Below are 27,662 nucleotides of genomic sequence, written 5' to 3'. Positions count from 1 at the left end.
TTAAACTTAACTTTATTTATCTTTATAGAGCATATTATTTATTTTTTTAGTAAAAAACAATATAGGTTACTTAGACAAGCCTTAAACATACTTATATAAACCTTAAACATACAAAATGTAGCCTGTACTCCATTTCGCATCCACAGAAGCGGGTGTGCAAAGGCTTGGGGAGGGTCATGGGTGTTAAATTTTAAAATTGCTTGAATAAGGTGTGCAAACCCTGGGGAGCGGACCAATTAGTTTTCAATTATACCATATCGGTAAAATCCATTACATTTACATATAGAAGCAAATTCAGCTCTTATGTAAAGGTACCACTGTATATACTGGTATGTTGAAGTACCGCGCACAATTCCGTCAGTTCCAAGCCGAGACATGGATTAGGATGGATCGTGTACACTTTACTGTGCAATTTCATCCTCATCCCCATTATTCCATTTCCTTTTCGATTGCGGATGATGTATTTAACAAGGTGTCACCTTCACTCACTGCGCTCACGGTAATTGTTTGCAGTTATGAGCTCACTCAGTGCGCCACATTCCATTTTTCCTCGTTGATGTTTACAGAGTGAGGCATCGTCTTTCCCGGCTGTCGACTTTACTTGTAAGGTCGTGGCACCAATAGCCTTTCGGAGGTGTCGTGCGGGATAGAGTTGAGACTAGTTTTAAATTCCTCGGGGCGATTTTTATCAGCTCTTCCCTCCCCCCCCTCTTTTAAGGTTCGGACCGCCATTCCTCATGCTGGAAGACAGGGGCATCTCTTGGGAGCAGCTGCAGCAGAGCATCCTCGCCAAGCTCTATTATCTGATGCTGAACAGATCTCAGGCTCAGGTAAATGTTACAGGTCGTGCTATATACTCGTCCATGAGGTTTTATCGAGGTAGAAAACAAGTGAGAAGGATTTTCAATTACATTAGACCACAGGTGTCAAACTCACGGCCCACGGGCCACATCCGGCCCGGCGTTCAATTATATCCGGCACGTGAAATCCTTTTATATACATCTACTGGCACTAAAAAAGCTGCGGTCAATCATGGACAATTCATCACATCCACTACACAGCATTATATCCAGACAGAAGAGCAGCTTCAGCGACAGACTGATGTCACTGTCTTGTACCATGGACAGACTGAACAGATATTTTTTTCCTCATGCCTTGAGGCTCTTTAACTCCACCCGGCAGAGTAAAGGCCCACATTAAACCACACCCCCTACATTGCATATTACCGAATTTTATTGCAATGTGTATTCTGTGTAGCACTATCTAGATACTGTAACACGCTACAGTGGGTATTAGCACGTCACATTGGGTATTTGTATATTGTATTCTTTTTGCTTTATTATTGTATTGTTCTCAGCGCAGGGATGCTGCTGGAAATGTGAATTTCCCTGCGGGGATGGATAAAGTATTTATCTATCTATCTACTATAATGGCCTGGGTCTATGAAACCCTGATAACTTTCAAATTATACTCTGATACTAAAAACCACAATGGCCGAGGAAATTATGTTAACTGACATTGCCGGTAAACCCGTGTGTCTTATTTGTGGAGATTTTGTGGCCTTAAGGAATTTAATGTAAAACGGCACTACAAGACAAAACTTCAGAGTAAGCTGAAAAATCTTGAATCCAGAGAAAAGATACAGAAAGTTGAAGAGTTAAAGACGAATATGAAGATGTTTTTCAATAAAGTAAATTCCCAAAGTGAAAAGCACAAATTTTATTTATATTTTCCATTTTTTCATATTTTCATTTGTATAGTTTGGACCGGAGATATTTTTATGGAGAGCAACGATTTTTAATTAATTTCATCTTTAAGTTTGTTTATTCTGGAATAATATTCCTGACTGTTTTAAATTCATGTTTTTTTTTTGTTTTTTTTTTTAAGGAATGTGTATTCAATAAATATTTATCCTGTTCTGGCCCTCTGTATAAATGAGTTTGACACCCCTGCGTTAGACCCTCCTGGAACTGAGTCTAATAAATTTTAGTTTTTTGTAAAAAAGTGCTATTCGGTTGACCTACACTACAAGACAGTAAATCTTAGTGAAGAAATGAAAAAAACCTCGATGATCATTTTATAATCGAATATTACACGGATCATTGTTGTTATTTTATTGGGAGCCTCTAAAAGATCCCCAGTCCTACAGCAAAGGCACATTTTATACCTTTTATTTACTCGTCTGGCCCCTGTGAGAGTGCTTTTTCCACCATGTGGCCCTTAAGGTAAAGCGAGTCCCACAGCTTAAGGCACTTTTATACCACAATTTTACTAGTCTGGCACCCTGTGAGAGTGCTTTTTCTACCAAGTGGCCCTTAAGGTAAACCAAGTCCCCACAGAAAGGCACGCTTAAAACCATTACTTTACTAGTCCGGCCCCTGTGAGAGTGATATTTCTACCATGTGGCCCGTAAGGTAAAAAAGTCCCACAGCTAAGGCACTTTTTATACCATAATTTTTCTAGTCTGGCCCCTGTGAGAGTGCTTTTTCTACCATGTGGCCCTTAAGGTAAAGTGAGTCCCCACAGCTAAAGAACTTTTTATACAATAATTTTACTAGTCCGGCCCCTGTGAGAGTGCTTTTTCTACCATGTGGCCTTTAAGGTAAAAGGAGTCCCCACAGCTAAGGCACTCTTAATACTATTTTTTTACTAGTCCGGCCCCTGTGGGAGTGTTTTTCCTACCATGTGGCCCTTAAGGTAAAACGAGTCCCCAGAATTAAGGCACTTTTTATACAATAATTTTACTAGTCTGGCCCCTGTGGGAGTGCTTTTTCTACCATGTGGCCCTTAAGGTAAAGTGAGTCCCCACAGCTAAAGAACTTTTTATACAATAATTTTACTAGTCCGGCCCCTGTGAGAGTGCTTTTTCTACCATGTGGCCTTTAAGGTAAAAGGAGTCCCCACAGCTAAGGCACTCTTAATACTATTTTTTTACTAGTCCGGCCCCTGTGGGAGTGTTTTTCCTACCATGTGGCCCTTAAGGTAAAACGAGTCCCCAGAATAAAGGCACTTTTTATACAATAATTTTTCCTGTCTGGCACCTGTGAGAGTGCTTTTTCTTCCATGTGGCTCTTAAGGTAGAACAGCAAAGGCACTTTTTATACCATTTTTTTACTTACTATTTTTTCTTTTTTGTGGGAGCACTTTTCTTTTACCGGTCATCTGAGGCCAAGTTTTGCCGTCATTACACTTGATCGTACAACAAATATTTTAGCGTACAAAAATAATAGATTTCGGTATATGATAATGTTTTTTTTATCAAAAAGTTACTTAGTCTTACATGAAGGGAAAAACGGTCGCAATGCTCCGATATACTTAATTATATTTTCCCTTTCAGTCTTCATTTTTACCCTCGTCCATTTTCTTAATTCATCCTGTATTAACAACATAACAGAGTCAACAAACAAAACTCCCGAGCCATAATTTAGTACTCGTTGAGTGAATGAATCAACTGTTTACTTGTGTACTCCTAATTGATCTCAGTGACTTATAATTTGTGTGATTACGCTCATTTTTATTCATTCAAGCACTTTATATACACTTTACATTACTGTATATTTTGGAATCAACTGTGTGTTTATTTTTAATATTGTTTACAATGCCGTCCAATGTTTTCTTTTTTTTTAAAAAAACAACAAGTCGCAGGACTGTAATTTTTTCCACTTCATTTGTTCGGCTCAGGAAGGTTTTTTTTCGTAATTCGAGCTATTTAGTCTAAAATAAACCATAAAAATTATCCTGCCTTTACTCATACGTTTAGTTTAATTCAATTTACTCTAATTGGCGTTTTAGCGTTTCGAAAATAATGAGTATTTTTTAGCTTTTTTTGCAGTTTATTATACTGTGGTCAGAAAATGTTTTGTACCCTATGACTCTGTTGGGGCGTCTTCTCTTTTACGAGGTGCTTTGTCACCATCTAGCGGATAGTATAAAGTATTACAACAAAATACAATGCAGACGCTACTGACACCTAGTGAAAGCTTCAGATGAAATCGTACATTCCTTTCCCTTTAAATAATCGAAACAAATAGATTTTTACCATCCTTGTATTTGATTTGAAGTCATTTAAATATGATAATTATAAACAGGGCTTGCCTGAGCCTTCATGGGGCCCTAAGCAAAATTAGATTTGGGGCCCCTTATTTCTTGGTCATTTGCATACAGACTAGAACTTATTCCATGTTCTACTACAGGGGTGGGCAACTATTTGGAGTCGGGGGCGGCATTGAGTCCAAAATTTTGGGCCATTGGGCCGAGCTTGGAAAAAGATCAATGTTTTAAATTTGGGAATAAATATACATGGTATAGTTCTTTTGAACTAGATTAGTCTCATCAAATTGTTTTTTAAAACGATCCCAATTAAAGCTAAATTATATACGGTCCCTATTTTAAGCAATTAATTTGATATTTAGTTTTCAAGTGTATCAATAGTTGTACTTTTTTAAAGTATTTTTATTAGTATCTCTAAAGTCGGATTTTGTTGAAATTGAGTAGTTTTTTTGTAGTATTACTGAATATTTATTTTTGTACTTTCTGCAGTAGTTTTCTTGGTAGTTTTTCCATAGTAGTAAATTCTTAGTATTTTCGTATTTTTGTTGTATTACAATAGTAGATGTTTGTTGTTGTTTGTCTGTAGTATTATTGCAGTATTACAGTACTTTAATGATTTCGGTGTGTTTGTAGAAATACTCTATTATTTTGTTGGTATTTCTGTTGTATTTTGTAATATTTCTATTATGGAATGTTTGATTTACACCTGTAGTATTTATGTAGTAACTTATTACTGTAGTTTTATTTTTTTGGTATTTTTGTCATATTTCCATAGAAGAAATTTTATAGTTTTGCAGTATCTCTGTTATAATACTTCTTTAGTAGTATTTCCGTAGTTATATTTTTCTGGTAGTGTTTTGTATAATAGTATTATGAAGTGGTATTTTTGAAGAATTTCTGTAGATGTATTTTTTATGTATTATCAAAGCAGTATTTAAGTCATTTCAAGTCATTTTTATTTGTATAGCCCTAAATCACCCAAGTTTTGAATTATTTACATAGTATTGTTTTTGTCAGTAGTATTTCTATCCTTTTTTTTTCTTTTCCAAATTTTCCTAAGCATTATATTTGATTTTTAGTTTTGTCGTGCTTTAGTAGTATTTCTGTAGAAGTTTTTTTTTGTTGTTGTTGTAATTCCACAAAAGTGACAAGGGGGACAAAAGAGTTAACCGCTCTTTGAGGCCCTCTAGTGGCCGCGGGGCTCCAAGCAGCCGCTGAGTTCGCTTTATGCCTTGGGTCGGCTCTGATTATAAAACATTTTTAGCATGCAAAACCTTGACTTAATCCTTTTCTAGAATCATCTTAAAAAACAGAAGTTCCACCAGCTCCATAAAGTGAACTTGAACCTGTCGCCTGCATGGAGTATTTTGTAAAGGAAACATTGTTTTATTTTTATCTTAGTTAACTGGTTGGTTGGATCTCACATTTCCGGTGGTGTGACGTCATACACAATAAAATAATAGAAGTATTTTAATTTACATGTGCCTTTTAGAGTGTGACTGATTTATTTCAATTGTGCTTTGCATGGCTGGTAAAATTGCTACTTAATTATTGTCTTCGTTGAGATGGCAAAAACGGTGGATAATCCGGTGTTCAACAAATAAAAAAAGAACAATTACATTAAAGGGATAGTGTGTATAATTTAACACATCTTAGTGGAAAAAAACACCATTAATTATAAAGAAATATAAATATTTTTGAATTAAAAAAACCCCAAAAATTGGAATTTACCATATAAACATGCATTTCATTTAGGTTTAGAAATGAGATTTTCTCTGGTTTTATATTTTCACATAACATGAGCCTCACTTCAAGGGAGCTGACATAGTTGTCCGACATCCTGCTGCTACGGGTGCCAAAAATCCTCAAAAGGCTGGGGAAAAAATTAGACGTAAATTGGTGCGTTATGGTCATTTTGAGTCTCCGTAGTTTATATTTGTCCTTGTGCATTTTTTTCTTTTTAGAAAATCGTCTTCGGTTGCACCACACCATGCAGCGAATTAGTGGTCAAATAATACGCACTGTCCCTTTAAAAATGACATCTAGTCAAACTACAATAACTTTAAAAATAATGTGCTTCCTTTTCCTGGTCCTGCTCTTGAAAATCTTGCCAAATTTTGCAGTACATACGCTGCCCTACTTAAGAACGCGTTGAATTGACTATTATGTTGCTTCAGTGATATATTTTATAAGTTTAAGGTTTATACAAGTATGTTTAAGGCTTGTATAAGTAACCTGTATTGTTTTGTACTAAAAAATAAAAGTTTCATAAAATAATATGCTCTTTAAAGATAAATAAAGTTCAAGTTTAACTTACTTTTGGAAGATGTGCTTAAAGAGTTCTTCGTGGTAAAAAGTGGCAGAAAAAAAGCAATCGAACCATTTTCTCAACCGCATCAATCTTTCTTATTCCACTTTCATTTCAAAAGAAAGGCTCGCCTCTTCTTTTCGCTTTACACCAACCATATTGAATGGATGCACGAGATATTAAACAATAAAAATGTCAAAGTTCTCAGCGTGGTGGACATATATTTTAGAATGTTTACACACGAACTAGGAAGTAGAAGCCGTATTTCTTCTTCGAGGTGGATGCTGGGTGAGCTCTCACAGCGCCACACGCTGGTAGCAACGGAAAGAAACACTACAGTGCTGTCCTGTATTCGGGAAAAGGTGCACACAATACAAAATCTAACTTACAGCAATGTCCGGATATTTTTCGTCATCCCGAAAAAAAATGTTCGTATCTACTGTTTTTCGTAAGTCGAATGGTCATAAGAAGGGGAGCGTCTGTAATCCTTTATACCTTTCATTTTTATCAAGTACAGTGGAACCTCGGTTCTCGACCATAATTTGTTCCAGAACCCTGTTCGAAAACCGATTTGTCCGATCACCGAAATCATTTTTCCCATTAAAAATAATGTAAATTGTTTTAATCCGTTCCAACACCCTGAATGTTTACCTTGAATGTTTAACGTAAACATAAAGCTAACCCAGGCTAATCGTACGTTTGCGTTATCGTAATCTTATGTATAGGATTTCTTACCTTTGTGGTGGTCAGCAGAAGGCGCTCGCACACCTCCTTCATATTTGGCTATTATTTCTTTCTCAAATGCAATAGTTGTACGCACTACTTTTCTTTATTCACCTGTAGCAACTTTGCTGCTTACCATATGAATAATGTTTATGTGTGTTTCCCTTTTTGTTTTTATTTGAAACTAGGTTAATATAAATCTTTTTTTGAGGCGCAGACATTTGTAATGGGTTTGTTTTTGGTCCTTTAGAAAAGCGTGTTTACCTGACACTAAGACTTATGCAAATTTGATTCATCCATCCATCCGTTATCTGCACCGCTTATCCCCAGTAGGGTCGCGGGGGTGCTGGAGCCCATCCCAGCTATCTTCGGGCAGTGGGCAGGGGACACCATGAACTGGTTGCTAACCACTCGCAGGGCACACAGGATGGATGGGCCAATTAACCTGACCAACTAACCTTGCCATATACGTTGACATTAGTTACTTACTCAGCCGAGGTACATTATAATGATCAAGCTGACAGTTATCGGACTGGAAACAACCAAAATTTACGTCCCGATAGGACAATTATACCTGCTAATTAGTTACTTGCAACTACTGTGGCTATTTCCCTGATAGCCTTCTGTACTTGCTTGGAATTGAGTCTGAATTAAGTCTGATTAACTGATCCACAAATGAACATTTTTATTATTCGGTTCTAAATTTTTAAGGTAAAATATCATTAGCATCAGCAAACGATTTGCAATATTGTTACCTAATTTGATGTATTGTATTATTTCTGTAGTGCAATTCTAAACAGCTTCATCAATTTTTTTTTAAATTAAATTTACTGTACGAGATCATTCATTCATTCATTCATTCATTATCTGCACCGCTTATCCTCAGTAGGGTCGCAGGGCTACTGGAGCCCACCCCAGCTGTCTTTGAGCAGTGGGCAGGGGAAACCCTGAACCGTTTGCCAGCCTGTCGCAGGGCACACATAGACAGACAACTCACTCGCTCATTCACACCTTGGGACAATTTGGACTGGCCAATTGACCTGACAAAGTTTTTGGAATGTGGGAGTCCCTGGAGGAAACCCACGTAAGCACGGGGAGAACATGCAAACTCCACACAGGAGGTTCGATCTCGTGACTTCAACACTGTGCCGCTCACGCGCAAACCACTGTGTCGCCGTGCTGCCCCAAATTTGATTCAGTGTTTGCTTTATTCATGGTAATATACACGACAATAAAAAAGCTCCAGAATATTTGTGCCTGACTTTTGCCCTGCTTCTATATTACCATAGCACAGGGGTGTCAAACTCATTTTAACTCGGGGGCCACACGATAGAACAAACATTCTGTCGGGGGCCGGACTAGTAGATTAAAGAGAAAGAAAAAGAGAGATAAAGAAATAAGAGAAAGAGGGAGGGAAATGGAGAGAGGGCGGGATAAAGAAAGAAAAAGAGAGAGAGGGAGAGAGCGTGAGAAACAAAAGATGAAAACTCGTGAGAGAGGGGGAAAAGAAAGGGAGAGGAAGAAAGAAAGCCAAAGAGAAATAGAAAGACAGCAGGAGGGAAAAGAGAAAAGAAAGCGCAAAGGGTATGAAGAGAGAAAGAGAAAAGAGAGAAAAGGAAAAAAGGAAGTTAGACCAAAAGATATTAAAAGACACAAAGAGAGAAAGTGACAGAGCAACAAAGGAAGAGAAAGAGACACAGAGTGAAAGAGACAGAGTAGGAGAAAACGGGTGGAAGAGAGAGAGAGAGAGAGAGAGAGAGAGAGAGAGAGAGAGAGAGAGAGAGAGAGAGAGAGGGAGAGGGGGGGGGGGACAACAAGAGATAGAGAGAGAGGGGGGGGGGGACAAAGAGAGAGAGAGAGAGAGAGAGAGAGAGAGAGATATACAAGTACAGTGTCTTTGTCAGATGCACCTGGCTTTGACTCGTTTTTCTCTTGCGCTTCTCTGAGTGTTGTCTCGCGGGCCGGATTCAATCCCTTAGCGGGCCTGATTTGGCCCGCAGGCCGCCTATTTGACACCTGTGCCATAGCACTTATGCAAGAAAATCAACCGCCTGAAAATTGACTTTTATTCAGAAGGTCCCGTTATTTATGACCTGTACTAATGAGTTTGCATCTAATTGCAGAATACCAGGGTGCTGATTAGGATCCGAGTGGTGGGAGGATCGGCTTCTTATTGCTACCTTTCGCCTCAAGACAGCAGGCCGCTTCACCACCCTGCTGTTGACAGGTAGGAGACTTCCCACTCTGATTATAAACTATACCAGCACTATCGTTATTGTGTTTTCTATATTATTTTTTGATTCGTTTTTGTCCATTAATGTAAAAGTATGACCACTCTCGCCCAACTGAAAGATTGTTTTGACGGGTTTTAGCCTGTGACAAATTATGAGGGCCTGTATTGATAAAAAAAAAAAAAATGTAATCTATATATAACCTCTTCAGCCAATGACCAATTCAAATGTTGATTTGACACATTGGTTAGCCAATCAAATTCCCTATGTGAGTTTATGCAATTTTATGGGGCTGTATTCAGAGCCGAAAACAAACGTGCGTAAACGCAACCCGGGATCTATTTTTACCCACACAAGTGTGCACAATCATGGATTGACTTATGGAAAGAAATATCAAGCATTTACAACTCTTTCACAATGTCTAATATTGGCCAAAGAAAAATACACGGTTGCAAAGTTTTTAGGGCATTAAACTGCTTGTCTCCGAATGGAAACGCTTTGACATGCCTTGAGAAAATTGTTTTTGCATTTTTATGGGGCTGTATTCAGAGCCAAAAACAAATGTGCGTAAACGCAACCCGGGATCTATTTTTACCCGCACAAGTGTGCACAATCATGGATTGACTTATGGAAAGAAATATCAAGCATTTACAACTCTTCAACAACATCTAATAATGGCCAAAGAAAAATACACGGTTGCAAAGTTTTTAGGGCATTAAACTGGTTGTCTCCGAATGGAAACGCTTTGACATGCTTTGAAAAAATTGTTTTTGCAATTTTATGGGGCTGTATTCAGAGCCGAAAACAAATGTGCGTAAACGCAACCCGGGATCTATTTTTACCCGCACAAGTGTGCACAATCATGGATTGACTTATGGAAAGAAATATCAAGCATTTACAACTCTTTCACAATGTCTAATATTGGCCAAAGAAAAATACACGGTTGCAAAGTTTTTAGGGCATTAAACTGGTTGTCTCCGAATGGAAACGCTTTGACATGCTTTGAGAAAATTGTTTTTGCAATTTTATGGGGCTGTATTCAGAGCCGAAAACAAATGTGCGTAAACGCAACCCGGGATCTATTTTTACCCGCACAAGTGTGCACAATCATGGATTGACTTATGGAAAGAAATATCAAGCATTTACAACTCTTTCACAATGTCTAATATTGGCCAAAGAAAAATACACGGTTGCAAAGTTTTTGGGGCATTAAACTGGTTGTGTCCGAATGGAAACGCTTTGACATGCCTTTAGAAAAATGTTTTTGCAATTTTATAAGGCTGTATTCAGAGCCGAAAACAAACGTGCGTAAACGCAACCCTGGATCCATTTTTACCTGCGATCATTACATGCAAGTGTGCACAAACATGGATTGACTTATGGAAAGAAATATCAAGTATTTACAACTCCTTCACAATGTCTAATATTGGCCAAAGAAAAATACACTGTTGCAAAGTTTTTAGGGCATTAAACTGATTGTCTCCGAATGGAAGCGCTTTGACTTTAGAAAATTATTCGCTGCAGACGGCACTTTTTTTAACAGTCGAGTGGTAAGCTGCCGGTCTGTGAAGGGATACGAATACCAGGCAGAAGGAGTTGTTTGGCTCCCGAGTTCGTTACGCCGGGTCCTCTTCGGATGAGGGATTAGTGATTGGAATTCCAGGTTTTCTGCAGGAAGCAGCACTTTCGGCTAGTCTCACTACATCCCCAACAATCTCACCCAAGGAGAATGCCGGAAACACGGGGGACCACCTTCTGTATATTTAACATTATTGTATTTTTCAATTATATAAGTTAATTAGACCAAAATGGCCCGCCAGAGACTTAATATGGTATGGGAATATTGCATTATTTACTTTTCCAATGTGGGTTCAGACAAGGCATCGATTCTCATCATGCATACTTCCGTTAGTGGTGTTTTCTTCCTTCAAAGACTTCTCCTGACATACCAAATCCCTCCAGGCTCCAAAGTGTAGCGGCCTTCTCATCCCCCACACACCTCGATTCAATAGATATATTTAGGGAGGCAACTTCGCACACAACCTTTTTGTTGGACTCTCATGTGGTTTTTACTCAATTGGCATTTCAATAGGCAGAATGTTTGGATGGCTACAGAGGTTGGGGGGAAGAGATGTGGAGTTGATGGAGTAAGATGAAAAATGTGGACTTAAATTAGGAGGGCCAAAGGACATTTGTGATTCACAGCACATCTCACACACCTCAGAGGAGAGGGGATGCAGCATTTCCAGACATTTGGATTGAACACGAAGGTATTCAACTTGTTTTGATTCTGTGTCTCAGGCGGATTTGGAGAATATATTTAGTATTATGTTGAATCCACAAAATACAGATATGAGGCTGTTCTGAATTATATTAGCATTCTAGACAGTGTTGGGAATAACGCAGTTTTTTTTTTTTTCAGTAACTGGGTTTAACTAATTATTTTTTCCTCCGTTACAACGCTGTTATCGTTACTGACGGACAAAACGTGGTGCGTTGCTTTGGCTGAAAAACGTCCTTGCAAAGCTGAGGCCGGTTTTCAGCTCTCCTTAAAATTATTCATGTCACCTCTTTTTGGAGCATGTCAGTATTCAAAGTATCAACTACCATATAGTTGGCTAGCGATTACGACCATTACTAAAATATGTCAAAAGAATAAGGACTTGCGCCCCAAATTACTTGAGCTGGTCAAGTGGAGTAGCGGGTGGATGTAGGGGATGGGTCATTGGAGATAGAGACTGGAGCAAAGTTACTGGAATATTATCTGGATCTTTTCTGATTATTTGTTTCCAACGACTGAGATTATTGCGACGTGGAGAGAATTGGCACATCTACAAAGGCCAAAGTGTTATCTGAAGCTTTCATTATTTTTTCCTGCTCTCTGGCATCCAAAATCACACATTAACCTTTTGGACCTTGAGATTTACCTTCAATCGAACCAGGAGCAAATATTTACCAAAATGTACACGAGATCATATTTGTAAAAATCAACATTTTCAATACCAAAAAAGCCATTCCTTTATCTTTGGTTTATCTTTAGTTATCGTAGGAATGTGCGTTTTTAGTAATTTGTTATAAACTGCTGTTTTGAACTATGAAAGACACTTAGTATTATGTTGCACTGTATTCATATAATATTTTTACCTTCTTTTTCCTCATGCTGAGATTTTTGAGTTTTGCCTTGCCCTCATGTTGGTTTTAGATCAGGGGATGGTGTCATAATAGTCTGTGGTTTGCAATAGTCTGCAGCCCTTTGAGACTCCTTGTAATGAAGGGCGTCAGAAATAAACCTGACTTGACTTAACATGAGAGCTGAGTTTTGATAGCACCCGTCTCGTGTCGTTCATGAACGAAACGTCTCTATGAGCCGGCTCTTGGAAGTGAACGAAGGGAGCCAGGTCAATATGCATTTTAGGGGATTATGTGTTGTTGACTTTACATTTGTTGAGCATATAAAGGTTACAATTGTTTTGTATTTTATTCTTTTTTTTTTGTAGATTTTTACTACATTGATATTTCCTGTGGTTTTTGGTGTGAATGTGTTTATATAAAAAAATTAAAGTTTAGTCTTTATTTCATCCCTTTGTTCCCTTTTGTTATTGTATTTTGTTTTTTCATTTTTGTCTTTTTTCTTTATTTTCCTGTCTTTTTAAGTCATTCCTGTGCATAATGTTACACAATAATTGGTCATGTGGGGACTAAAGCACCAAAAAACAACCTGAAGAGCTGTTTGGACCAAAAACCCAGTTCTGTAAAAATAGTCCCAATTCTCATCTCTACAAGTAAACGCGGTGTTCGTATTTGCTCTGAAATGTTCAAATTATTTGACATACAACAACTTACTTAAAGTAACGGAAGTACTTACTTTCCCTGGTAATTAGTTACTGTTACGACCGAGTAATTCAGTTACTAACTCGAACTTATTACTTTTTTAAAGTAACGTGCCCAACATGGATTATAATAGGGTATTGGCTGTAATGGTCAGAAAAAGAACTAATGAAATGGAATTCCTGAAAACTAATAACCATGGAAGACCACACAGTGTTGAGATGATTTGTAAATTGATAACTTAAAGGCAAATTCTGTATTATTTAGCGCATTCTAGTTGTAAAAAAATATTTAAAAACCTATTGATTTGAATAAGAAGCTAAAATGCATGAGCTATCAGAAACGTGGATTGAATAAATCTTTATAGGTCAAGAAATTTGTATATTACATAACATGAGGCTCACTTAGAGGTGGCTTACATGATTGTCAGCCCTCTTGCTGCTACGGCTACCCAAAGACTCAAAACATTGTTTCTGTGCTGGAGAAGTAAAATGCAGTATTGTAGTTTGAATTGTTTGTGCTTTGTAGCATTCGTTTTTGGTTGCATTATATCATACAGCGACATCGAGTGATCAGATGAAGTCAAAAATGTCAAGTTCAAGCACAGAACTGGCAACTTTGTTTTGTGAAAAAATAAGCAAAATGGTGTTGCCTGCCCGATAGAGGATTGGATTCTCATCTCATCTCATCTCATTAGCTGCACCGCTTATCCTCAGTAGGGTCGCGGGGTGCTGGAGCCCATCCCAGCAATCATCGGGCAGTGGGCAGGGGACACCCTAAACTGGTTGCCAGCCAATCGCAGGGCACACGGGGACAGACAACTCACTCGCTCAGTCACGCTTAGGGACAATTTGGACCGGCCAATTCACCTGAAATGCATGTCTTTGGAATGTGGGAGGAAACCGGAGTGCTCGGAGGAAACCCACGCAAGCACGGGGAGAACATACAAACTCCGCACAGTAAGGCCGGGAGCTGGATTTGAACCCACGCAGGAGGTTCCCACTACCTCAGAACTGTGCCGCCGTGCTTGTGGATTGGATTATGTTAGTATTTTTTTGGGGTGCCTTGACACGAAACCTAGATATAGACAATCGCTGAGGCCTAAAGTCAAACTTTGTAAATTTTCACAAAACTCCGTTCAGCCATTTTATAGCCAGGGTTGGGTAGGGTTACTTTAACTGGATTACTTTCAATTACTTTTGGATTACTCCAATACCAAATATGCTAATAAAAGACAAAAGAAACTAAATATGAATAAAATGATGACTCACAACACGCGGTAAGCTTTCTCTCCTGGCTTTGATCCGGCAAAACTAACATAAAATGCGCCAGAAACTAAATGAAAATAAATCCAAACAGCTTGCCAACATCATTTTTGCCGTTCCATGTATTCCGTTACTCCCCAAGCCTGCACAAAATTTAGTCATTTTATTCATATTTAGATTCTTTTGTCTTTTATTAGCATATTCGGTATTGGAGTAATCCAAAAGTAATTGAAAGTAATCCAGTTAAAGTAACCCTACCCAACCCTGTTTATAGCCTATAAGCAACATACACGCACACACACAAATCGAGATTTCTAAAGTAGTTTAGAGATACTTATTTTTCATCAGCTTCCGGTCCCACCCCAAGTTTGTCATTCTTCTATTCTTTTCAAGAACAATAGTGATTGAAAGTTTACATTGATCCACTGTATAATCTGGAAGTTTATATTTTCTTTGTTTAAAATCATCTAACAGTATCCGAATTTGGTTGCAGTATTCCGACTTCTCAAGTTATGAATCATCAACATTTAATTACATTTACACTAGCTGCAAGCTAGTGTAAATTAGTGGCCCACTTGTTTTCAGCATTTACATGCTTCCATTAGGTGATATTATTCGCAAGTATGATATCAGTTTTCATTGCTACGCAGATGACACTCAACTATATCTTCCGATGGAGGAATCTGCAGTGTTCATTTTACATGTGAAAAGTGACTCTCATGCTCAAAAATCTATGGGTCCCAACAGAGATCTATGGGTCCCCAAAATTTTGTGTTATTCAGGTTGACATTGTAAATCGGCAACAAATATATAATATAAATCTATATATTCATTCAGTTTTAATCATCACAGTTTATTGGTAATACAAATCAGTTATCACTTCAAGATTTTTCAGTTCACAACAATATTGTAAATTATACAAAATAATATTGCTGAAATAATTATATTAATCTATATTTTTATTCAGTTTTAATCATCACAGTTAATTGGTAATACAAAGCCGTTATCGCTTCAGATTTTTCAGTTCACAAAATTGTAAACTATACAAAGTAGTATTGCTGAAATATTAGTCTATATATTCATGCAGTTTTAATCATCACAGTTAATTGGTAATACAAAGCAGTTATCCTTTCAGAATTTTTCATATGTTCTTCATGGTTTGCTGTCCCGCCACAGTTGTAATGCTTTCTCAAGGTCCAATCCATTATCATCCTCCTCATAGCGTCACCAGGAATATATTTGAGTCCATTTTGGCAAAAAAGTCCTTGCTAGGAGTATTCTTTTGTTTGTTTTCTTTTGTCGAATCGTTGGCTTCAACACGCGTGTTTTCCTTGCCTTCGCGATTTTCCGAAGAATTTCTCCGCCGTTTTTTCGTGCCGGAATTATTGCCGTGGTTATCACTTTCTGCATTAAGTTTAGACTTATTACTGACACTGAAGAAATTACCAATTTTGTGTTGATTTTCACATAATACTAACTTTTTTCGGAGGCATACTTAGCCTTTACCTTCCCTCGACGACAACCACCACAACAATGACGTCATCTCGAAACAACGAGATCTCGTTTGCCGAGATCAACGTGCAGACGAAAACTCAAACCGCGAGACCAAAACAACAATGGCGGATCTGCCTGTTTGAAGTGCGGTAAATCTTTGTTTAAAAAAAAAAAAAAATGTAATCGGGTAAAAATGACAATTTTGTGTCAAAAAAGTTGTGTCCCGGGGACGCACGTTGACTTGACACTATGCGTCCCCAGCAAAAATGATGCGTCTAGGACGCAGGGGCGTGGGCAAACGAGAACACTGAATCTGCCACAATAAACTGTGGAAATTTGGAGGCCTGCCTCATTGAGATAAAAGAATGGAGGTCACTCAACTTCTTGGGCCTCAACTCTGAAAAGACCGAAATGCTAGTTATTGGTCCATCAAAATGCCTTGACATTATTCTCAAAAACCGCTCTGAACATTGACAAATGTAATATTACCCAGAGTGACTCAGTCAAAAATGTAAGTGTCATATTTGACCCTGGTCTTTCCTTTCAAACACACGTTAAGAATATTACTAGAACAGCTTTTTTCCATCTTCGCAACATTGCTAAAATTCGCCCGGTTTTCACCTTTTGGCACTCAGGGACAATGCACCTAAAAACGTATTCAAATGTTATGGCATTGAAAGAGTTTGATAAATGGAGGATTTTCAAAATGACTGATAGCATTACTTGGCAGGAAAAAAAATGATGAGGGTGATATTCATCCCAGTATCTGTAAACCCTAGTCGTTTTGCACACAAGCAGGAGATTTTCGAAAGGTTCTATTTAAATGAGTCGTTCCTCCGCCTTAATGAGCAAGTATGCAGGTAGTAGCAGACCAGTTCCCATGACCTGTGTGCAATGCTGATTTTCATAAAATATAAAATCAACAGTTTGTATAAAGACATGTTCAAAAAAGACCCTGCGGCAGGAAGCAGGTCGTGATATCGACGCCACCTTTGGTGTCGAGCATTAATTGCACATTTCTCCCTGCAAACCTTCTCCCGCTCAACCATCGCCGTCTCCGTGAAAGCAGTTCCGACAGGTTTTATTACAAAACTTTGGCAAAGTTCTTAAAAGGTCACACTTTTCGTGGTGCTCGATAGAATTCTACTATTAGCAAGACATTTTTCCCTCCTTTTCGATTGGCACTGAGGCTTAAAAGGACTTTCTGGAACCAAAGTAGCAGCAGGGGGTTTTCTGTCTAAAAGGAAAAATGCAATGCAACACGTACAAAAAAAACAATAGAAAGAAGGTAATTTGCAGGCATCTGCATTCAAGGATCACTCTCATCAGAGTAAGTGCCGTCTTGATGGGATCGTCAGGCCCTCATGATTTGACATACTGAGCAGTTATTACAAAAGTGCCGCTTTACTGTGATGCTCTAATTAGCTCTTGATTCACAATAGTTAAGGTGCTTTGTATGTTGATTCAACCCTTTTTAAAGCAAAATTAGATAGATAGATAGATAGATAGATAGATATACTGGACTGTCTCAGAAAATTAGAATATTGTGATAAAGTTCTTTATTTTCTGTAATGCAATTAAAAAAACAAAAATGTCATACATTCTGGATTCATTACACATCAACTGAACTATTTCAAGCCTTTTATTATTTGAATATTGCTGATTTTGGCTTACAGCTGAAAAAAACTCAAAAATCCTATCTCAAAATATTAGAATACTTCCTCAGACCAAGTAAAAAAATAATTTTATAACAGCAAAACTAAATCAAACATTTGAAAATGTCCATTGATGCACTCAGTACTTGGTTGGGAATCCTTTTGCACGGATTACTGCATCAATCCGGCGTGGCATGGAGGCAATCAGCCTGTGGCATTGCTGAGGTGTTATTGATGCCCAGGATGCTTCGATAGCGGCCTTCAGTTCATTTGCATTTGTAGGTCTGGTGTCTTTCATCTTCTTCTTAACTATACCCCACAAATTCTCGATGGGGTTCAGGTCAGGGGAATTAGCAGGCCAATCAAGGACAGTGATGCCATGGTCAGTGCACCAGTTACTGGTGGTTTTGGCACTGTGGGCAGGTGCCAGATCATGCTGGAAAATGAAATCCTCATCTCCATAGAGCTTTTCAGCAGATGGAAGCATGTAGTGCTCTAAAATCTCTTGGTACACAGTTGCATTTACTCTGGACTTGATGAAACACAGTGGACCAACACCAGCAGCTGACATGGCTCCCCAAACCATTGCTGACTGTGGGAACTTCACACTGGATTTCAAGCAACTTGGATTTTGCGCCTCTCCAGCCTTTCTCCAGACTCTGGCGCCTTGACTTCCAAATGAAATGCAAAACTTGCTTTCGTCTGAAAAGAGGACTTTGGACCACTCTGCAACTGTCCAGTGCTTCTTCTCCATAGCCCAAGTCAGACGCTTCTTCCGTTGTCTTGAGTTCAGAAGTGGCTTGACCATGGGAATACGGCTATTGTAGCCCATTTCCCGGACACGTCTGTGAACTGTGGCTTTTGATACCTGGACTCCAGCTTCAGCCCACTGTCTTTGAAGCTCCCCCAAATTCTGGAAGCGGCTCTTCTTCACAATTTTGTTAAGGCTGCGGTCATCTCTCTTGGTTGTGCAGCGTTTCCGGCCACATTTTTCCCTTCCAACAGACTTTTTGTGGATATGCTTTGAAACTGCACTCTGTGAACAGTCTGCTCTTTGAGAAATTTCTTTTTGTGTCTTACCCTCCTGATGGAGGGTATCAATGATGGTCCTCTGGACAGCAGTCAGATCAGCAGTCCTTCCCATACTTGTGATTTAGTTAACTGAACCAAGCTGAGTGTTTTTAAGGCTCAGGAAACCTCGCAAGGTGTTTCGAGTTATTTAGATGATTCAGGTGATTAGTTGAATAGCCTACTTGTATACTTTTTCATGATATTCTAATATTTTGAGATAGGATTTTTGAGTTTTCTTAAGCTGTAAGCCAAATTCAGCAATATTAAAATAATAAAAGGCTTGAAATAGTTCAGTTGATGTGTAATGAATCCAGAATGTATGACATTTTTGTTTTTTTAATTGCATTACAGAAAATAAAGAACTTTATCACAATATTCTAATTTTCTGAGACAGTCCAGTATAGATACTTTATTCATCCGGTAGGGAAATTCACACTTCCAGCAGTCTACCCTGTTGTTTATTAACAGATTAACATGATGCCCTAGGGGTGCTTGTAGCGGAGTGGATGACGTCACACGCTAGTCCAAAAGTTCGACATCACTGCGGCAGATGGAATCTTTGTGCCCAAGGATACACCACCTCGTGTTAGCGAGTCCACCTCCTCTCCGATTCCCGCAGGCTTTCGTGTCTCTGTATAGCGGCGCTGAAGCCGGATAGCTCCGGTCCAGGTGGCTACGGGTTAGCGTCTGGGATGCTAAACGTGTGCCACGTTCCCGCAATAACACAGCACACAACTGCACTCCCTGTGCGCTTTGATGTTTTTCGCCAGCACTGCCAGTTGGTCTTATTTGGTAGTGATTTCACATTTACCATGAGTGCGGACGGTACAGAAGACTGATAACGCCGCTAGCCGCTTAGTTAGCTCTGGCTTCTTCCAACGATAGGCCCCCTAATCACGCCGGCACGAGAATTCGTCAGGGCAAGGAGTTGATTCCTCGGATGAATGCATTTTTGAGCGCTAAAACCCATGTCCATAGGATAGAATGTAATCCAAAGTGTAGTTGTCAAACGGGAAGAAAAACACCGAAGATAGTAGCAGACAATAAAACAATAAATCACAAAAAGTGCGAGATAACAGGGGAGCTGCTGGAAAAGGCAGCTGCTCGGAGGCGGCGCCGCTTTGATCTTTGAAAGGGGGATCTATAAAATGTTTTACCTATAATGCAGCATTTTCTTTGCGAGATTTTTTTCAGAGATCAGCTTTTTTCAGCCATTATGCCGATGCACAGTAGTGCAGTGGTTCTCAACTGGTGGGTTCGCGAGCCTCTGCCTTGACAAGATGATGCCAATAAAAAGAAAAAACAAAGGGTCAATTAACAGTAAATTGCGATAATGCCCTGATGGCTCTCATCTTCCTGTTCAGTCAACTGGTGCATTTGAGAGGGACCACATCTCATTTTATTCTGATTTTGTTGTTTTATTTCATTTTTCCTGGAACTGAAAACACAAGCTACATATTGCCGTCATCTTTACACATCTACATAGCGAGATTTGTCTCAAGACAGATATATTAGCGATTCTCGAGCACTAACAATCATATGTGTTGTTAGGGAGAAAACTATATTATGAATTTATAAGCTTTAGTAAAACCAGCTCGTTGGCCTCGCCCCGAGACTGGGAGGTTGTGGTTTGGGGCGGCAGTAGCTCAGGAGGTAGAGCGATCGTTTTAGGATTAAGGGATCCCAGTTCGAATCCCGGCTTGTCCGTGTTACATGCCGAAGTGTCCTTGGGTAAGACACTGAAACCCCAATACCCCCAATAAGCAGGTTAGCGCCTTACATGGCTGCACAGATCACGGCCGCTATTGGGAAATGTGAAGCACAATGTAAAGCGCTTTGGGAAGTCATTGACTTGAAAAGCGCTATATAAATGCAGATCATTTCAGATCATTTCATTTCAAGCCTCAGCCGAGTCATACCTAAGACTTAAACATTGGTACCCGTTGCCTCCCTGCTTGGCGTTCAGCATTAGGGGTTGGAATTGGGGGGTTTGGTCACCTAATGACTCCCAACACCTCAGTTGGGTTGAGGTAGGGGGCTGGGAATCCCCTCCTCTGAATCAATCTCCCAAAAAGGAGTCAGAAATGACTCCAGCCACCTCCCACTAGGGGGATATGGCTGTGGTATATATATAATAATAAATTTAGCGTTTACCAAATTGTTCGAATTAGTTATCTGACTCCATTAACCAAACACAAACTTTTTTTTCTTGATTTTTGGGATACATTGACAAGAGACAGGCTTTTTCCACACAGGGGCAGATTTATTTTCTTAAATGATTTCTTAAGTGAATTCCATCGAATTTAGCTAAATTATTGTCGAACTAGTCTAATTACCGTAAATTCCGGACTATAAGCCGCTGCATTTTTCCCAAACGTTCAACCCTGCGGCTTATTCAGTGATGCAGCCAATTTATGTAATTTTTGTAACAGCCGCCAGCGGCGCTCGAGTATAGAAGGCAAGATTTGGACCGGTGGAATATATGCGCCGGGGAAGACTGCAACTTCATACTCTTATCATGCAAATCGCAAAAAGAATGGCACATGATGCAGCTTTCAAGCTAAAAGCAATCGAGCAAGCCGATAAATGAGGAAGCTAAGCTACTGCACGTAGATTTTACTCTGCGAGCGTGTTGCTAGAGTGTTCTTGAATAAGGGAGTGTGGGGCGATGTCTATGTCTCAAAGTCTCTTCCCCTACTGGGGAAGACGACTTTGAAGACGTCGTTATAACGAGAAAGATGAAGACCGTGAACTGTGATTTCGACAAGCACGGTATGTTTTTTTAACATACTCGTTTATTGTGCTGCGAGCGTGTTTCTAGTAGCGTTTTGCTACCCTTTACAGGCACGGTTTGGGATGAAAGTTATAATATTGTTATTAAAGCTTTGAAAACTCTCTCGGTGTACCGTCTTTCTTTGTAAATATGTGTAACCATGTATAATATGTATTTGCAACTGTATATTTTTGTAATGTATTTATTTTAGAGACTTATTCTGATACGTTTTGTACGGGGGGATCAAAAAGAAGGGACGAAAACCACGGGGGCTGATGGAAAGTGGAGTAAACGTGAGACGTGTTTGTGGAGGCGGCGGACAATAGTGGATATATACTTTTCCCACCCTTACCTTTGGAAATATACATTTGTTTTCCTTGGATTATTTTCAACGGGACCTGGACTCTGCAGGTTCGCATCCAATCTTAAGTACCGGTATCATTTGCCGTTCATTCTGCTGGCTAAGGTTTAAGAACTGTGTACTTTGCATTCAGTTACAATCGCGGGACACAAAGTCGGATTTGGGTTAATTTTGTGATTGTGTTACATGTTCTAATGTGGGCGCATGCGGCTTATATATAGGTGCGGCTTGTGTAAGTACAAAAGCGGTTATCCCCCTAAAATGTGGTGGGTGCTGCTTATAATCAGGTGCGCTCTATAGTCCGGAATTTACGGTAGTCTTGTCGAGCCTTGCTCCCGTCTGTCTCTTCTCCTGCTGTCTGTCGTGTCTGTGTTCCGTTCTTTTGACACGTCGGGGCGTCGGCCCCTCCCCCTTGGGCGGGCTGACTCCTCCCCTGGGCATGCTGACTCCTCCCCCTGGGCGGGCCAGGAACTCCTCCTCGCTGGAAGACGCCGGCACGTCTAGAGGGCTCAAAACAAGAAAGCTTATCAGCTCAAAGCAATGCCAAAAACGAGGCCCAATTCCTTCGGCAGCGCCCCGCTATCAAAATTCCCCAGCCAAAACACTCAACACTTTGAACGGCGCGACCTTCAGCCTTCTGTGAATAATCCCCACTGCATTCGACAAAATTTAATCCCTTATAGTCAATTAAATAAAATAAAAAATCCTTCACTATGGAAGAATGCACATGCAAGATGGTATATTTAAATCGGCGCAGTGGTTAGCGCGTGTGTGGCACAGTTCTGAGGTCATGAGATCAAACCCTCCTGTGTGGAGTTTGCATGTTCTTCCCGTGCCTGCGTGGGTTTCCCCCGGGCACTCTGGTTTCCTCCCACGCTCCTAAAAACATGCATGACAGGTTAATTGGCCGGTCCAAATTGTCCCTAGGTGTGAATGAGCCAGTGAGTTGTCTGTTCCTGTGTGCCCTGCGACTAGCTGGCAACCAGTTCAGGATGTCTCCTGCCCACTGCCCGAAGACAGCTGGAATGGGCTCTAGCATGCCCGCGACCCTACTCAGGATAAGCGGTGCAGATAATGAATGAATGAATGAATGAATATTTGTAGTGCTGCAAAATACATGATGCACACTGGATTATTTATTGTAATGGCACAGGAGAAATTGGCTTTGAAAATTCCTAAAACGTGCTTGAAAATGGTGGATGAATCTTGTTACCTTTAAAAAAAACACAAACCTGAAACCGTTACAAGGAATTCATTTTTATGCATTCTCAACAGACTGTGCCTCTAGCTTTTTTTTATGAAAGAAAGCATGCCTCGTCTCAAAATAGGTAGGGTAACAATTACATTGTTCATTTTTCCCTGTTGTGTTCCCAATACACCACTCAAAAGCATATAATACCAGGATTACTTGTTGCAATCCTTTGTTATGTAACCATTGCAACATTTCTTAATGGAGTTAATTTGTTGTTTTCACGTTAAAGGACTTGATTTGTTTATACAGTGCTGTTCAAAACAATCGCAATGTGACCATCCAGAATATCTCTGGTTTTTAGTATATTTTATTATCGTTACATGCCTGACAAGTTACCAGTAGGTGCAGTAGATTCTCAAGAAACAAACAAGACCCAGCATTCACAATAGTTCAACAAGATGTGTTCAAATAATAGCAGTTTAGCAAGCCTTCTCTAAATTCATCAATTTGGCGGGAAAAAAACAAAGAAAAACAGGTGTGAATCGGGTAGCTCCCATTTAAGGACAATGAAGCCAGCACAGTTTGTACATGCATTTGAGGCAAATGGGTCCTTCAAAATACTGCTCCGAAGAACGGCGTTCTTTCGTAAAAGTTTGATTGGAGAGGGAAGAACCTATAAAGAGGTGCAAAACATTGTTGGCTGTTAAACTAAAATGATCTCCAATGCCTTGAAATGGTTAGAAAAACTAGAGACATGGGAGAAAACTGAAGGCTCCTATTAAAATGGACTGGAGGATAACCAGAATGCCAAAGGCTCAGGCAGTGTTCAGCTTCAAGACGTTCAAACACAGTCTGCGGTAACTTGTAAGTGCTGTGACAGTTAGAAGACGTCTGTGTGAAGCCTTTTTTTTTTTCAAGAATCCTATGCAAAGCCCCTTTGTTAAAAAGAAAGAAAAAACGTGCAGAAGAGGTTGCAATTCGCCAAAGAACACACCAACTGGCCTATAGAAAATTGATTTTGTGGACTGATGAAAGCAAATTATTGGGTCCTGGGGCAACAGACTGTGTGAGAAGACCGCCAAACTCTGAATTCAAACCTCACATTGAAGACAGTAAAGCATGGTGGTGCAAGTATCATGGTCTGGGCATGTTTCTCCTACTCTGGTGTTGGGCCCATTTATCACATACCAGGGATAATGGATCAGTTTGTGTATGTCAAGATACTTGAAGAGGTTATGTTGCCTTATGCTGAAGATGACATGCCCTTGAAATGGGTGTTTCAACAAAAAATGCGGCCCTAAACGCACCTGTAGATGAGCAAAGTCTTTGTTCCAAACCAATAAATTTGATGTTATGGAGTAGCAGTCCAAATCCCCAGATCTCAATCTAATTTAGAACTTCGTCGATTTTAAAAATGCTGTTTGTGAAGCAAAACCAAGAAATGTAAATTAATTGTGGAATTTTGTTAAACAATCATGGAGTGAAAAAACAATGAAAAGGTGCCATAAGTTGGTTGAATGTATTACACACAGATGTGAAGTAGTTATACACTAAAACTGTGGTCATGCAACTACCGTAAATTCCGAACAGTAGAGCGCACCTGATTATAAGCCACACCCACCACATTTTAAGAGGATAACCGCTTTTGTACTTACACTAGGCGCACCTGTATATAAGCCGCATGCGCCCACATTAAAACATGTAACACAATCACAAAATAACCCAAGCCCGACTTTGAGTCCTGCGATTGTAACTGAACATAAAGTACACAGTCCAAAAACCACAGCCGGCAAAATGAACGGAAAATGATACCGGTACTTAAGGTTTGATGCAGACCTGCAGAATCCGGGTCCCGTTGAAAATAATCCAAGGGAAAAAAATGTATATTTTCAAAGGTAAGGGTGGGAAAAATATATATCCACTATTGTCCGCTGCGTCCACAAACACGTCTCACCTTTACTCCACTTCATGTCTGCCCCCGTTGTATTCGCCCCTTCTTTTTCATTCGCCCGTGGAAAACATATTAGAATAAGTCTCTAAAATAAATACATTACAAAAATATACAGTTGCAAATACATATTATACATGGTTACTTTCATCCCAAACCCTGCCTGTGAAGGGTAGCAAAACGCTCCTAGCAACACGCTCGCAACACAGTAGACGGGTCTGTTAAGAAAAACATACCGTACATGTAGAAATCACGGTAAACCGTTCTCATTTTCCTCCTTATAACTGATGTCATCAAAGTCGTCTTCCTTCAGTATGGGAAAGAGACTTTGTCATATAGACGTCGTTCCACGCTCCCTTATTCAAGAACACGCTAGCAACACGCTCGCAAAGTAAAGTTTACATGCAGTAGCTCTGTTTCCTTCTATATCGGACTGCTCGATTGCGTTTAGCTTGAAAGCTGCGTCATGTGCCTTTCTTTTTGCAATTTGCATGATTGAGGATATGTCTACGCTAATTTAATTTGTGCACAAGCTAAGAAGTTGCAGTCTTCCTCGGCACATATATTCTACCGGTCTAAATCTTAACCTTTGTACTCGAGTGCCGCATCACTGAATAAGCCGCAGGGTTGAACGTTTGGGGAAAAAGTAGCGGCTTATAGTCCGGAATTTACGGTAAATATTACGATTGCTAAATCCTACCTTTTTTAGGAAATACAAAATACTTTTTAGTTTTATTTTTTGAACACACCCCTTTTAATTTTTTGCCCATTTGTACAGTCTTCGGAGCGTACCTAATACGAATGCGGGGTCTTATTTGTTTTCTGAGAATCTACTGCTTTTAATGGTAATGGCATGTAACAATAAAATATATACGAAAACTTGAGGTATTCTGGTCAGTCACATTGCACTGCTATTATTTTGAACGGCACTGTATGTAGTTAGGGCTTTTTGTTGGTCAATCCCTGGTGAAAACATGGCACGTTTCCTGAGCTCCGCTTGTTATCTTGGGATCTCTTTTGCTGCCCAATTACATCAGTAATATGAGTTGTTTATTCTTCTTCTCGTGTTGTGCTCCTTGTTAGCTACAAAATGTCAAAGGAAAATAAATAACGCACTATCCTGGTTAACTCACTCCGTGCTATAGATGTATCTTCACGTCATTTAAGTTTTTTTCGCATTGCCAAAAACAATCGTAGCCCCTTAGCAGAAAATGTATAAATATAATTACGGTAAATGATATTTTAACTTCGTTTTAGAGCTAAATTATTCTGTCATTCCCCAAAATAAATAAACAATTATTTTACCCCCTTGTGCAGCTTATTATAGTTTTTGTTTCCAATTTTATATTATTCAATATAACAAAACAAAATTACTCACATTGCAAAAAAATTAATGCATATTATCACCCCATTGTCTGAAATTGTTGCTTGCTTTGTTTTTGTAATTTTATGATATTTTTACTTCTTGTGTTATGAAAACTAAGTTTTTTTTTCCCCCCTTATTTTAGGATATGTTACTTCAGTGTATAACAAAATTACACTCTTACCACATTGTCAGGAAATGACGATTATTTTATTTTTTTATTTTATTTTACGATATTTTCACTGAACTTCATGACAAAAGTATACCATCATTGATAATCTTACTGCATGGTCACACTTTTGGCCAATCTATAAAAAACTGACATATAATTCAGAAAATATGGTGCTTACTGGATCCAAAATATCATTAATTTAAAAATGTACAAGAAGCCTTAATGCACAATAACATTTGTAATTTCCCCATGGATGGAATATAAGATAAGCTATGTAATATTTACCCATCCTTCGATTTTTAATTCCATTGCCAGTAGCTCTAATTAGTTCTGCATATGTTTAGATGATGAACCATGTCTACCTTCAAATCCCGACTCAAAACTCACCTCTTAAGACTTGAGTCTATTCTTGATCATCTGCCTCGCATACTGCCCCTTTTCAAATCTACTGTGTTTTTATTTGCTATTTATTACTTGCTTGTTTTATTCTTGTTTTATCGTTTGTTGTGTTGCAGCCTGGTCATCCTGGAAGGGGGATTACCTCATGTGCAAACGTTTCGCAAGTTTTTTTTTCATTTTCCTCATGTTGAGGTTTTTGAGTTTTTCCTTTCCCTCATGTAGGTTTTAGATCAAGGGATGGTGTAGTTTGCAGTAAGACTCCTTTGTGATAAGGGCTATACAAATAAACAAGACTTGTTCCTATATGTATAGCGACCATGGGTGTCCTAAAAGGCATTTTAAACTAAAATGTATTGTGATTATTATCAAACGCTTGTCAAACTCAATGCCCACGGCCCAAATCCCTACCACAAGGTTTTCTAGAGCCTGAGATTATTTTGATTCACGATTGTGTTATACACCAATATTTTTTGCTTTATTTTTGTTTCTACTGTATGTTCTTTCTCCTTGAAGTACGTGTTTTGTTTTTTGTTAATAGATTTTTGCTCTTTATTGTTTTTCAATCAAAATATATTTTTAGAAAATATGATTTAAAAAAATCCATACTTTTAGTAAATTTAGCCCACATTTGCTTAATAGGACTGATTTTTTTTTACTAATGTTGCCTGATTGGTATCAGCTTCTTTCATTTAATTTTCATGTAATGGGGATTTTTATACAAAATAAATGCATAATTTGGTGCTTGTTTGTTTACTGACGGAGCCATATAAAAATGTTGCTTCTTTAATCTGAACATATTGCTATATATTTGTTAGCTTTTCAGTTGGTT

The 27,662-nt window shown here is 39.0% G+C and overlaps 1 protein-coding gene across 1 annotated transcript in view; it reads left to right on the top strand.

The window, feature by feature from the left end:
* Nucleotides 1–27,662, top strand: part of usp43a (ubiquitin specific peptidase 43a) — a 166,795-nt gene that overhangs the window by 100,429 nt on the left and 38,704 nt on the right. Inside the window, exons 8-9 of the mRNA XM_088341696.1 lie at nt 719–830; nt 9,205–9,308. Of these exons, the coding sequence (XP_088197822.1) occupies nt 719–830; nt 9,205–9,308 (216 nt within the window). The remainder of the gene's footprint in view (nt 1–718; nt 831–9,204; nt 9,309–27,662) is intronic.

This window comes from Urocampus carinirostris, chromosome 8, assembly GCF_059441175.1.
Source record: "Urocampus carinirostris isolate Australia breed hairy pipefish chromosome 8, RoL_Ucar_1.0, whole genome shotgun sequence".
Lineage (NCBI taxonomy): Eukaryota > Metazoa > Chordata > Actinopteri > Syngnathiformes > Syngnathidae > Urocampus > Urocampus carinirostris.
This window is presented reverse-complemented; position numbering and strand designations above follow the sequence as displayed.